The sequence below is a fragment of the Leguminivora glycinivorella genome, chromosome 15, assembly GCF_023078275.1.
Source record: "Leguminivora glycinivorella isolate SPB_JAAS2020 chromosome 15, LegGlyc_1.1, whole genome shotgun sequence".
NCBI lineage: Eukaryota > Metazoa > Arthropoda > Insecta > Lepidoptera > Tortricidae > Leguminivora > Leguminivora glycinivorella.
This window is the reverse complement of record NC_062985.1, coordinates 15,710,681-15,725,111: the sequence shown is the minus strand read 5'-3', so window position 1 is coordinate 15,725,111 and position 14,431 is coordinate 15,710,681. Positions and strand designations below refer to the sequence as shown.

The window sequence follows — 14,431 nt, the reverse complement described above, 5'->3', positions numbered from 1 at the left end:
GTGTCATAATTTTGTAGCGGTTCATACAACACATATTCCCATCAAATTTCATCACTGTAGTACTTATAGTTTCCGAGTAAATCGGCTGTGACAGACGGACAGACGGACAGACGGACAGACGGACAGACGGACATGACGAAACTATAAGGGTTCCGTTTTTGCCATTTTGGCTACGGAACCCTAAAAGTGCAGATTTTCATGTTACTTATTCGTTTTTGTTGCTTGTCGATAAACTATCAATGTAATTGTTTTGACCTACACATCTCCATAAAAACGATTTACGTTACTGTTTCCTCCCTCGCTCAGCTGATCCAAGATGGAGGTCGATTAATATTCTCTATGGCCCCCTGTGTAATACGCTTTCCGCTTGGGTTTGTGGGTCGCGGAACGGTTACTACGCCCGATAATGTTGACCAAATTGATGACATTTTTACACACTTTTCTTTTTTATGTGCTACTAATAAATAAATGGTATTTGACGTTTTAGTCATATGTGTTTTGTCGAACGGGTTCTTTCCGATTTTACCTGATGGCTACTGCATGCTTCAGTCTGCGTTTTTCTAATCGTTTTCAAATATTTTATTTCTTGCATGATCTGAAATAATTTATTTTAAAAACAGTCAACAATTCAGAATTACTATGTTGTATTTTAAGAATAACTTTTCATATTGACCCTGGTTAGTTTACTATTATGCAGGCACGACAGTTAACGAGTCCTTAATGAGAGGTCTAATCTATTTTAAATACACTTCTGATTACTTCGTTAGGTGTCCTGACACCTGTCAGGATTATTTTGTAAATATTTATGACAGTTGTAGGCAAAAGATTGAGACTTGTCTGGTAAATAGCTCAGTACATTGTTCCCTGATAAGGTAAATATTTTTTTATAAAATAGTCCGATTCGTCGTGTAGACTAAGGACCCACAGATTACTAGTTCAGACTGTCAGTTGACCCCAAATGCAAAGAGGGTACAGTATAATTATATATATATATATATAGTACTACTGTCAAAGTAAAATGTGTAGGTACTGTGTAGTCACAATGCATAGACTGCCATCTCTTGAAAGAAGATTAAAACTTTTGAACCTCAGTTTTGACAATTTGCCCCATATTCTCAACTTCATATGTGTTAAAACTGTCAAATATTAATATGAGCGCCATCTAACTGAGAATCAACCAAAGGTGGATTTTTCTTGATGTCTCCGACTCCGAGTTACGGCTTTTTCTTAGACTTCGTGTTTATACGGAGTTATATGCGTCTTTGCAAAAGGTAACAGTAGCGATCAACAGACAGGCCCAAAGATCCCAGAGTATCTATTTGCAACGCGAATTGCGAATATCATAGATGTAATAAGAAAACGTCCTTGCGTAGGTACATAGTAGTGTATATGGGTCCCGTCACACTTGTGCAGATGTTATTGCAGTTTTCTTCCACCATTGTGGTACGAATTAGCAAAAAATGCTAGTAGTGGAGTAGATTCGGAATGCGCCGCTCAGCACGTACTGGGATTGTTACTCAATAGCCGTTAGAAAGTGCGATTTCAGGCACTGGCCGTTCGTGTTGCATTACAAACACTTAGCAAACGGTGACCCAGGAAAACTTTTAATTTTTACTATAAAATTGAAAGCGGTGGAGATTTTCTTCTGTTTACAACTTTTTCTAAGTGACGTTTTAATTGTCTACAACTGGGACATGTTTGAAATCGTAAGTTCTCGAGTTTAATCGTACGGCCCGTGTGTTACGAAGACGATGACAGAGATGCAGTAAAAATTTAACAACAGACAGATTTTCTTGTATTTTCTGGTTTATCAAAGTGTCGGCAAGTGTAAGCAGCAGTGTTTGTTGGTTATGGAAAATTACATTCCAAAGAAGTGTATTTCATAGTTGTTTTATTTCTAATAGTGCTCACTAGATGGCAGCATGTTCGCATATATACTTTCTTATCCGTTAATCATTTCTACTTTTAGTATTTCAGTAGCAAAACATGTCCATTGAGTTTTTTTTTTATATTGTGAATTGTGGGTTGAACCTGTACTCTTCAGTACTTCAAATTTTGGATATAGGTATGTTTAACAGATTTTATTTGAAGAAGAATGTGAAAATGGCATGATAAAATAGTGCTATTGATGGTCCGTAGGTACTCTAAGACCTAGGCTAGAATAGGTCGTATAGGAGTGGAAATAAAATAATATCTGGCGGTCTAGCACAACTTGCGCTCTCGCCCGCGAGTCCATACCTACTTGAAGTCGCGCTTGATGTAGCTATGGCTTCATATAGCGCGCAAGAACGCAAGTTGTACTAAACCCGGATGCTCAGTCATCTATTTCCCTTAACTGAAGACCGCCTCACGAAGAGGAGGCGCGACCCGCTATAGCCCCCACAGCGCCCAGCGCGGAAAGGGCCACTCACATCCCAGCAAGGGTGTCGAATGAAGATACCTACACCACCACGCAACTTGTGCTAAACCGCTTGGAGTCCATAACTATATCCCCAGTATTAACCGTAGCACGTTTGTGTTCCAGGGTTCGTTTGAGTGCGTCAGGAGCGGCGGCGCGCGGCGGTTGGAGGCGTGCGGGCCGCTGCCGCGGCGGATGCGCGTGCAGGCCAACGACGACTCGTACGAGGCCACCAAGGACCGCATGGCGAGAACGGTGGCCGCCGAACAGAGTAAATGGTGAGTGTCGCCAGGCCCCTATCTCACTCTGACTATGGTCACCTTGCTAGTCCTACGAGTAAACCTGCACGAAACTAGCTTCGAGCACCGGCACTTGAATAAACCTTCTCCGGCGGTCGGTTATACCACGCACTAGCGTTTTCTGAACGTCGGCGTTTTAGACAACTCTATGAAAATTGAAAACTGAGCAGCAACGCTATTTTCCATAGCGCTGACTAGACACCGATGCTCAAAAGACGCTAGTGTATGTGGCCCTTTGTGTTCGCTCGGAGATTGCGTTCCTTGGTTTTCTTTTGAGACGCTACTCAGTTACCTTTTAGACACAGAAATGTATGTCTAATGGTGACCATTGTCAAGTTGGTGAAATGGGGACCTGTTATCCCTTGGGCTTGTTTAGGCACCGGAAAATAGGAAATGGTTAGTGCTTTTATGATAATAAAATTCATAATCATCAAGTTGAAAACACTCATTATTTGGTCGACTACTAAAAGGGGACCATACAATATAGTTATTATAGTTGCCTATGATAGCTAGTAAGATTGCTGGCACCTGATTGAGACCTTCCAAAAGTGTGTCTTTGGTATGTGTAAACCACTCCCAGCTTTTGTGCTCACCCCTATCAGTCGTACAAGTAATAATAAACTTTAACTGAAGCATCCTCTGGTCATCATTTTTAATAAACAGTGTTTCCCAACCTCTAATTAATGTGGTAACAGTTCATTACAGAAATAACCTGCGTATGAAAAGCCAATAGCAATTTTAAAGCCCTCTAATTAAGCCTAATGAAATCATTAATAGCTAATGAAATGCTTAACTCGCCTTGGAAATCAATTAGTGTAATAAACTAGTCGTACCGGTTGATATTCGGAAATAAAGTGCAACTTTTAATAGCACCAAATTATCAAGTGAAGTTGAGTTTTATGTAAATCTTAAAACTAAGCTATGGCAAATTTCATCAAAATCATAAATTTTTATTTTGTAAATATAAATAAAAAATATAAAAATAAATATTGGGGACACCTTATACAGATCAACTTAGCCCCAAACTAAGCAAAGCTATGCTATGCAAAGCTATGCTAAGATATGCTTATGAAAGTCTCAATGGGTTAAGCACTTTTCATGTACACAACATACTAAACTCATTTGTCAATCACTGACGAATCAACTAACAGTTTTAATTTCATACTTTTATGCCACTTCTAAACACGTTTGGTCTAAAACAACTGTTTTAATAGAAACAAGTATATTCTTATTATGTCAATGTCAATTATGCCTAGCATAACCCAGTTTGTGCAGAATGAATGTCATCTAATTGAAATGCTATAAAAGTATAAAAGAAATAGCGAAATACCTACCCGTTACCATTCGCCTTATTGAAACCATCTGTGGTTAACGGCACCAAACCATATCTGGTAATTGTGCATACATACTGACAATCATTCGTTTGTATGTCTTTCCCATCACGGAACAATGGTGTTCCGGACCTTTGGGAGGCGTGCGCGGGGCCGAAGCCAACGCGTAGAGGCCCTTTCGACACTTTAATGAAATGTATTTATTAATATTATTGATTCGCTAACTGGTAAAGGAAGAAACTACGAGGGCCTACCGTGGATCTCAAAAATTTTCATTTTTAACTCCCGACGCAAAAACGAAGGGGTGTTATAAGTTTGACGTGTCTGTCTGTCTGTCTGTGTGTGTGTCTGTCTGTGGCATCGTAGCTCCCGAACGGATGAACCGATTTCGATTTAGTTTTTTTTGTCTGAAAGCTGAGTTAGTCGGGAGTGTTCTTAGCCATGTTTCATGAAAATCGGTCAACTACGTCGCAGTCGGGGGTTTTTTCAAAATTTTAATTTTGTGGTTAGGTTATGTTATGTGTCTATCACTTCACTATAATAAAGTTAGCAACAGCAATAGAGATTGGATAATGTGGATTTTCGCGGTAGGCCCACTGTTGGGCATATCCATAGTTTGCGATCAATACTTGGTTGACATATTCAAATATCGTTTAATACTTATTGACTAAGTATTCTGAAATTCTGTGGCATAATTATTCATTTCACAATAGGCAATTGAAAATACAGAAGGAGACTATGAATCATCTATAAAATCCCATTGGATTTCCTTTTGCCACGTAATAATGTTGAAATTAATATTGTACTTAATCCAAAATTGCACAATATAAGGCAAGGTTTGGGATTTTCATAGCTATCTATCACATACATATCTATACAGTGTAGTGTGGACTTATTACCTAATGTTATGTAATGAAAATGCATTTATACAGTATTTAGTATTAATAATTTGTAACCCACTTAGAATCTTGCTCGTGCTCTACTGTAATAAATGTCCTTCATCTACTCGGATACATTTTCCTGTGAACCTTAATAACATAGCGAATAAACTTTACAAACCGATGATTTTAAAAGAACCGCTTATATTTCCAGCACCCGAGTGATAAAACCGAACCAAACGGACATCGGTCGGCGTGTGAAAGTGCGCTCCTCTCATCCCCTATACTCGTCCGGGCCCGCCGCGCTCGGGGCCGAGCGGCCGGAGCGGGCCGAGCGGCCCGAACGGCCGGAGCGGCCCGAGCGGCCCGAGCGGCCCGAGCGGCCGGCCACGCGGCCCGCGCCCGCGCCCGCGCCGCAGCCGCAGCCGCTCCCCCACCAGCCGCAGAGGCCCCCTCAGAACCCGCAACTCGCGAGGCGGTCCATCAAGTACGTATACCTATTTTACTCTCATACCTCTCACCTCTAGCTTCTTACTGAAGGTCGGTGGCACCAAACCGTCTGTTACCGAATTTAGCCTTCGCGATTTCCAATATTTCCATAGACTTCTGCTATTTATTTAGTCGTATGGCAGACTTCTGCTGCGTCACGTTGACATGTTTATTAACTGTGGTCGATACGACTGGCCCTAAATCTCTCTAGGATTTTATTAAAGCTAGCTAACGGTGTTACTTTGAGTGTTGTGTCATTAATGGTTTATCATAATAATAATAACTCCACGGCTGAATTCGGCCACGGCGACTGCTGTCAACTCCGGTGCTGTCGCTGATGTCTGTAAAGATTTATAACGGCTTAACTTTAAAGTTTGTTTCTTTACTGAATTTCTATAATTAAATTGACGCTTCACAACACTCTTTTTAACTAACCACAGTAACAAGCGATAGCAATGTGGTAAAGATATAGGGCCAAATATATCAAACGCCAAAATGTGGTTACATAATTATTCCCAAACACCATCTAGTCTTATTATTACAATCAAATATGCTACAAATTCGCCCGCGTAAACATCGAGATGCTATTTCACTTTGTCACACTCTAATAATAGATGGGTGATTCTTCCTGGCAATCTACCCACTTATCGGGCGTCTACTTACTGTGATATCAGTGAGATTGATGGCCGTATGCCATTGGGGAGCTTATGTTCGTATCACAGACATTGAGAGTTTTGGCAGAGATTCCAAAGAAAGAAATCAACAAATAGATAAGTTTAGGAAGGAACTCGAAGACTTTCCTTTCCCTCTGTATACAAGTTTATGTTTTTTTTTTGTTTGGTGTGGTGGCGGCACAGGTCTCGTGGGCAAGGACCTTGCCCTTAAAAAGCCTTGCTCATAAATAAATAATAAATAAATAAATATTATAGGACATTCTTACACAGATTGACTGAGTCCCACGGTAAGCTCAAGAAGGCTTGTATTGTGGGTACTCAGACAACGATATATATAATATACAAATACTTATATAAACATAGAAAACATCCATGACTCAGGAACAAATATCTGGCTCATCACACAAATAAACGCCCTTACCGGGATTCGAACCCGGGACCGCGGCTTAGCAGGCAGAGTCACTACCCGCTAGGCCAGACCGGTCGTCAATGTCGTCTTCGTTCATGTGCATATCTTCTGCCTTATGCGACTTCTAGAGGATTTGATGAGGTGGTGCTATTATTTTCCGATGGCGTCACCACACGGCACCACACGTCTTTGGTTGTTGACGATTATTGCTAAAACCCCGTAATATTGAAATGAACACTGCAATTAAAAAATTCACGGGAAAATATTTTTATCTTTCCTCTTTAACTAGCTAGTGTCCGTTTTTCCATCAGCCTTCAGTGTCGTTTTTATACCGCCGCATAAAGTCGCGCAAACGGCGTTTCTTACAAAGACTTCCTCAAATTACTTAAACAAGTTATTCAAGAACTAAGGAAAACATTACCTTAGCGTAATTAAATACCATTCGATACAAATATTGTGTTTCTGCATTCTAGCAAAAACGACGGACTTGCCTAATTGCCGCCATTATCGAGCTAATAGTACATTGTCTTGCTCCGTCGGATTTGGGCATTATTATAGAGATGCAACTAATATTCGACTACAATTCGGTATTCGGCCTCTTAAATATGGTATTTGGCTGAATGTTTTTTTTTATTTTTGACGTGTTCGGCCACTTTGTCGAATAATTATGATTTATGATCGACTTCGGCCTTTGTAGGCTACTAAATGTATTAATAATAATAATAATAAGGATTGAGCGAGGAATATTCCAGGGTGACAGTCTGAGTCCATTATGGTTCTGCCTAGCTCTGAATCCCCTCAGCACCCTGCTGAAGGATTCTGGGCTAGGTTGCCGGCTTCGGAGAGAGGGTGAAGTCATCTCTCACCTTCTGTACATGGACGATCTCAAACTATTTGCACCGAACACCCAAGACCTGATGGTGCTATTGAAAACCACAGAAGTTTTCAGTACCGCCATCAGAATGGAGTTTGGTGTCGATAAGTGTGCGGTTATGCATGTACAGCGGGGGGAGGTTGTAAATTCAGAAAATTTACAACTTTCTGAGACGATGTCGTTCAGATCTATCTCTGAATCAGAAACCTATAAGTACCTTGGTATGTCACAGTCGTTGGGTATTGAGGATGTTGGCATTAGACGGTCGGTGAAGGAGCGCTTTTTCAGTCGGCTCACAAAAGTCCTTAACAGTCTTTTGTCAGGAGGCAATAAAGTGCGCGCCTTTAACGCCTGGGTAATGCCTCTACTCACATACTCCTTTGGCATACTAAGGTGGACCCAGACCGAGCTGGACGCCCTGGATCGGAGGGTCCGGTCACTGCTTACCACACACCGTATGTTACACCCGCGCTCGTCTGTTATGAGATTGTACATCCCACGGAAGTGCGGAGGTCGAGGCTTCCTAAACGCCAAAAATCTCCACAACCGTGAGGTGTACAATCTCAGGAATTACTTCCTTAACAACGAGTGTGGGATGCATCGTGATGTGGTGGCAGTGGACGGAAACCTCACGCCGCTCTCCTTGGCGAAAGAGAACTGGCGCAAACCTGTGGTACTAAGTACTGCGGACCGCAAGGCGGTATGGGAGAGCAAGCAGCTACACGGGCGGTTCTACAAGGCCCTCACGGGACCCGATGTAGACCTGCTCGCATCGGTGAACTGGTTACGATTCGGGGACCTCTTCGGAGAAACTGAGGGTTTTGCCTGTGCAATTGCGGACGAAGTTATGATGACGAACAACTACCGGAAATATATCCTGAAGGACGGCACGGTCGACATTTGTCGGGCATGCCGCCGTCCCGGAGAATCACTCAGGCATATCATTTCCGGTTGTTCTCATCTTGCTAACGGTGAGTACTTGCACAGGCATAATCTCGTAGCCCGGATCATTCACCAGCAGCTTGCTCTTCAATACGGCCTTGTGGACCGCGAAGTACCGTACTACAAGTACTTACCTGCGCCAGTTCTTGAAAATGGCCGTGCCACGCTCTATTGGGATCGATCTATTATCACTGACAGGACTATTGTAGCCAATAAGCCTGACATTGTGATAATAGATCGACCGCAACGCCGGGCCGTGCTCGTTGACATCACCATCCCCCATGATGAGAATCTCGTGAAAGCCGAGAAGGACAAGTCCAGTAAGTACCTAGACTTGGCTCACGAGATAACCACCATGTGGGATGTTGATTCAACGATCATTGTCCCGATAGTCGTTTCAGCGAACGGTCTCATAGCGAAGAGTCTCGACCAACATCTTAAGAGACTCTCGCTCGGTGGTTGGATCAAGGGCCAGATGCAGAAGGCGGTGATTTTGGACACAGCGCGGATAGTCCGACGGTTCCTCTCTCTGCAGCCCTAACCACCGGCAGCTTGGGCCCTGCCCCGCTGCTGGCGGCACCCTAGGTTAGGTTTTTTATAATGTGTTTATATGTTTTATATTGTTTTGTAAGTGTTTTATTTTATTTTACTTTTATACTCATATTGTAAAAAACCTAATCTAAGAAAAGAAATAAATAAAGGAAATAATAATAATAATATATACTTTATTGTGCACCACTTATTAAAAGGAGATTACATTAATAAAACGATTAAAACTAGGTAACAACAGGCGGTCTTATCGCTATTGTATTCTTGTTAAGCTTTTTTTATTACGATTAATTGGATGATTATTACGCTATGGAGTTCGGTTTTTATGTTTTGTTGGCGAAGACTTTATACTTAACGTGCCTCAATATTCTCATGTTATACCAAATACTCAGAGAGAGAAGCCGAATATTCGGTATTCGGCCAAAGCACTATTCGAGACATCTCTAACTACGACGTCAAAATCAGTTTTCATTATTAGTTTGGTTGTTTTTAACCAGCCAACGCTTACACGGCTATTACATATGATTCACCAAGGCTAGCTGTTATTGACACGTACAAACATGACAAACAATCTGATACCTCAACGCAAAGCAATAAGATTCATAATAATTTACTTTTGCTTTATATATGTATACATTATTCGCGTTCTTACAATAGAAAAAGCAAAATTGTAAATATTATCGTTGTATTGTATACGGCAACGCGTCACATGACTTCGAAAAGTGGAAATACTTGAATTTTAATTAACTATTGCAACACTAGACTGTTTTTCTGAATTATTTACACTGCTTTGGTAAGAACAATGGCTACTAACATTTATAATAGTCATCTGCCATTAATAAATATTACATTAAACTAAACTATAATTAAGAAATTGAATACCAATCAAATCTCTAATTAAAATTAAAATCTCGAAGTAGTAACATTATGTCGTGGGAAACAGATTTTTTCTTTAAGATGATCTTAGAAAGGGCAATGACAGAATAACATTGTAGAAAAACCCTGGGTTTCCCAAGTTACCTCGATTATGTTTCATGAGTAATAGGTATAGGTACGTGACTTAGAAAAAAACTATTCTAGGTACTGAACGTAACAATAGGTTAGGAAACCAAAGAGATTTAACATGTTGACTGCCCCGCTCTGAATTGTATTGACCCATATGTGGGTACACGTACTTTCGGTGGTATGTATGTATGTTTATATGAATATTCCCTAAATTGACACGCTTGGGATGTTAGTCAGACTGGTACTGTACACTCCACTTTTAGTCTCACTGTAAATTTACAGATAGAGGTCTACCCAAAAACGCAAGTCATTCTAGCTAGGAATGTCACTAAGGATCAGTTCCATCAGCGCATTTAGCGTTCGCAAAATGTTTTGCATGTGAGAACTGTGGTTGATGCACATAGCCCGAAATGACATGGTCTGTCTGTATTTAGGAATAAACAGTATTTATTTTGGTGGTCTATTTTAGTTGAAACAATTAATTAATATGTTTTTGTTTTCTTCTTTTCAGAGAAAGACTTATACAGTTATTAGCATTGAAACCCTTCAAAAAGCCGGAGTTATACTTAAGGCTCAATCAAGGTACGTTTTCCATTCCTTTCCGTTAATATTACAACTCAGTTCAACAAATATTCTGCATAAAATGTTATAATTGAATATTCGTTGACATGACCACAGATATCGTATGTTTTGTAACGTTTTTATTAAAACATGGATTTTAATTTTAGTCCAGTATCTTAACACAAACTAAAAAATACCGCACTGCGTCAGAAAGCGGTCGTAATTTATAATCGTTCGCTTGTATGGCGAGAACCAGCCCTGCAGGTTCTCCGGCATCTGAGCAAAGTTCACGAGTGCCCACTAGCCGGGTTCTTGGTCGCGAAAGTGTTAATATTATATTAAGAAACTAAACTGACCCAAATACAGATGAATTAATTCCCGATTTCTTCCAAATTGCCCACGAAAAAGCCATGTTTCAATAAAAGCCTTCCAAATCATACTATATCCTATAAGTAAGTACAAAACTCTAACACCCGGCCTACCATTACAGAGGGAATCAAGGACAAGGAACGCAGTGTGGTGAACAAGATCCTGCCTCAGATAGGCTCCCTGAAGGACAACTGTTACCACTTACATAGGCACATATGGAACGACGTCAACGAAGATTGGCCGTTTTATACCGAGGAGGAGAAACGCATACTCAAGAGGTCGGTCGTGACTTCGTACAGCGTACAGTCAACCAATTGGAACCCTAGGCCACTCTACAACCATGTCAAAATGACAAGCAGTAAGAGATTTCTTACAATCTGATTTATAACGTCACTGTGACATAGTTCTACAGTGGCCTAGGGTTCCAATTGGTTGACCGTACCATTCTAGCTTTGCAAGGCATTGGCATTATGCGTGGAAATTTCAATGTAGACATAGGTCGGGGCTTATAAATCAATACACTAGCCAAAAACTGTAAAAATAGACTATTTAAAAATAACTCACTTGGAACTTAATCTCTAAATTTACTTTATAGTAACTGAGGAGGTCCTTTTCAAACGGGCAAACCTCATCAGGGTTTATTTTTCTATGAAAACATGGAAACCAGAACCAAAGCCCTTATTGACTAATAAGGCCTGTAAAGATACCAAACCAATACCATAAAACAAAGTTCTAGACACAGGAAAAGATTCACCCAAAGCCTCGATCATAAATATCACATTTGTATGTAAGTATGTGACATTTCCACGTTTGTGTCAAAATCAGTGCAGGGCTAGATTTACTCTACGACCTACGTGATTCTAATTCTACCAAGTCCCTTGCTAAAACCCCAAAGAACACTGCAACTATATAGAAAAAATCGTATATTCGACATTATCCACTCTGTAGCTCGCCAAATAGGTACATGACTACTTGGATGGACGCTATACCTAATGGATGGACGCTATGTTTGATAAAATATACAAGCGTGTCTTATAAATATTAAATTTTCACCTATAAATAGCTTGGAAGGAAGCTATGCACTCCAGTTTGCCTCAACTGCCGTTGTAAATTCATGGTCTTGAATTAAATAATGAAACTATGTTTTCACCTTACATTTATGACCGTAACTGTCGACATGCTCAGCAAACGTGTCTTTACAAAATAGGGGCACAAATGGCTTGGGGAATCCCTAGTACATAAACATATAATTTGAAAAAACATAGTTAAACTACGCCCATGCAAATTATGTTTTTAATTAAAGAAAATTGTAAAAGCCTCAGTGATTTATACAATTATCTGTCTAAATGTGATCTGGCTTGTACATTTTTCAGTTATGAAAGTAAAATAAACAAAAATTTACATTCAGCCTAGCATGAAACTTAGATACTTAAATAGTCTAGAAAAAGCAATTTGTCAAAACATATGTTTTAAGCTGAAAACAGTATGCATATGGCATTCTTTATTTGCATGCATATTATATAGTTTGACCTTGTGCCGGCTCGTTCACCGAGGTCGACAGATAAAGACTGAGTAAAATGTGACCTTACTGACGAACACTCTAATATAGACCAGTTGTGGTAAAGACTGGATGCACAGTTTCGACACCCCTAGATTACGAGTATATGATATACATGGTACCACTTTTGTAACTATGTATGTGATTACATGATTGAGCCAGTCTGCTCACCAATAGTTTATAAATTAGACATAGATGTAGAAACTTGAAACTGCTTAATGTGGATTTTTAACTTCTACATACATACATATAATCACGCCTGTATCCCATAAAGGGGTAGGCAGAGCACATGAACTACTAAGTTTCTGTGCCACTCTTGGCAAAAAGGGGTTAAAAGAAATCCAAATTGTGACATTGCAGTGACAGGTTGCCAGCCTCTCGCCTACGCCACAATTTAACCCATATCCCACAGTCGACTTCTACGACACCCACGGGAAGAAACTTCTGATTAGCAGAAACGTCGGCAATCGATGCCATTAGGTTTTTTTGCTTAATGTGGGTTAATTATTGTGTGACGCTTTGACATAGGTACGTTTCGAACGCCATCTATTAGCTATATAGCGGTGGTCGAGTCCCCATTATAAAATCGCGTACAGGTGGGATGACATGAAGGATGACATAAAACAGTTCTTAAATACTGTTATCATTGGTCATGTTGTGTTTGTATTTGACACTGACACTTTATTTAATTTGCCTTGTACAGGAAATGATTTGTTTTTTTTATGAACACCTGCAGCGGAGTTTTCGTTGCAATTCGTTTCTACTGACTTTGATTTGGAATAATCAAGAACGTATTACAGATTTAAGACAATAATTTAGCTTTTTGTCTAATGAGAGTAAAGAATTTATTTGATGTTGATAGTCTCCATAGTCGTAGCTTACCTATACATATATTGGTCTCTATGTACAAATAACACTTAAAACTTGTAGATATCTGAAACTATTACACTATCACTATAGTTTACAATTTGTCAATGATATTCAAAAGACAACTTTACACGAGTTATTATTGTAATCATATTTGAATGAAACTAGACCTAACCTTCGCATTGTAATGGAAAACTTGCTTTCATAGTATCGGGTCAACTGTAATCATATCGCAAATAATGCAATTTTATTATGGAGATTAGAATTTATCTTGTACGAAAAACAACATTATTGTTATTTGATGTTTTTGGTTGTACAAAGTTTAAATAAGATTTACCTCTAGCGCCATTCATTAAAAGTTTACAATTAAATTCTTACTTTAGATTTAAAACTCATTGAAAGTCATTTGTACTAATATTAGGCCATTGAACCCCAAGAGGTTAGAGGTATTTTTTGAAGGTTTTAATGATAATTTTTGATATTATACATTAAGTTTATCAGTATCAACTGCTATTCAAAATCTTCATAATTTCTATCATAAACTATTAGAAAACTTAACGATTTTACCCGTTAGGAATATGCCCATCAAGACGAGTGCTACTGTCATTTTAAGGCTGACCCCACACATGTGGTCAAAACCGCGGCGTTTGGGTCTGCCATTAACTTGACAATTAATTGTGAAGATCAGTAGATATAGATACTTAGAGTGTGGACGATAGTCCTTTTGTTTAGGCGCCCTGGGCTTTAATAGCCTTAATTGCATGTGCACAGTCTGGCAAAAAAAGAGAAGAAATTAAAAAGCGGCAACACAGTAGGGTCGTCCCTTTCAAATCAATATATCGTCACTACTTTTAAAAAAAACCTTCGTCTGTCAATGAAAAGAAAATTGTAGTAAGTACGTATGGAATGCATATAGACTTACTGCGTTTTAACTTTGAGGAACAGCGTGAGATACAAGATTTTTTAAAAGTAGTGACGATATGTAAGAAAACAGGACGATATTACGGTGTTGCCACTTTTTAGCTTCAACCTTTTGCCAGTAGGCCGGCAAAAGGTTGAAGCTAAAGCAGGGCTAGCACATGATGGCCGCGAGAGTATGTCGCCGCGAGATAGATGAAACGTCTTCTTCTAACTATATTAATGACATAAGGACGGGTAGTCTATTTCGCGGCGACATACTCTCGCGGCAATCATCTGCTAACCCTGCCGGTTCGTTCGCTAGTTTATA

The 14,431-nt window shown here is 39.7% G+C and overlaps 1 protein-coding gene across 2 annotated transcripts in view; it reads left to right on the top strand.

The window, feature by feature from the left end:
* Window positions 1-14,431, top strand: part of LOC125233838 (RNA polymerase II elongation factor Ell) — a 77,917-nt gene that overhangs the window by 51,443 nt on the left and 12,043 nt on the right. For both annotated transcript variants that reach the window (XM_048139974.1, XM_048139972.1), the window contains exons 4-7: window positions 2,525-2,676; window positions 5,121-5,393; window positions 10,360-10,430; window positions 10,900-11,056. In XM_048139974.1, the coding sequence (XP_047995931.1) occupies window positions 2,525-2,676; window positions 5,121-5,393; window positions 10,360-10,430; window positions 10,900-11,056 (653 nt within the window). The remainder of the gene's footprint in view (window positions 1-2,524; window positions 2,677-5,120; window positions 5,394-10,359; window positions 10,431-10,899; window positions 11,057-14,431) is intronic.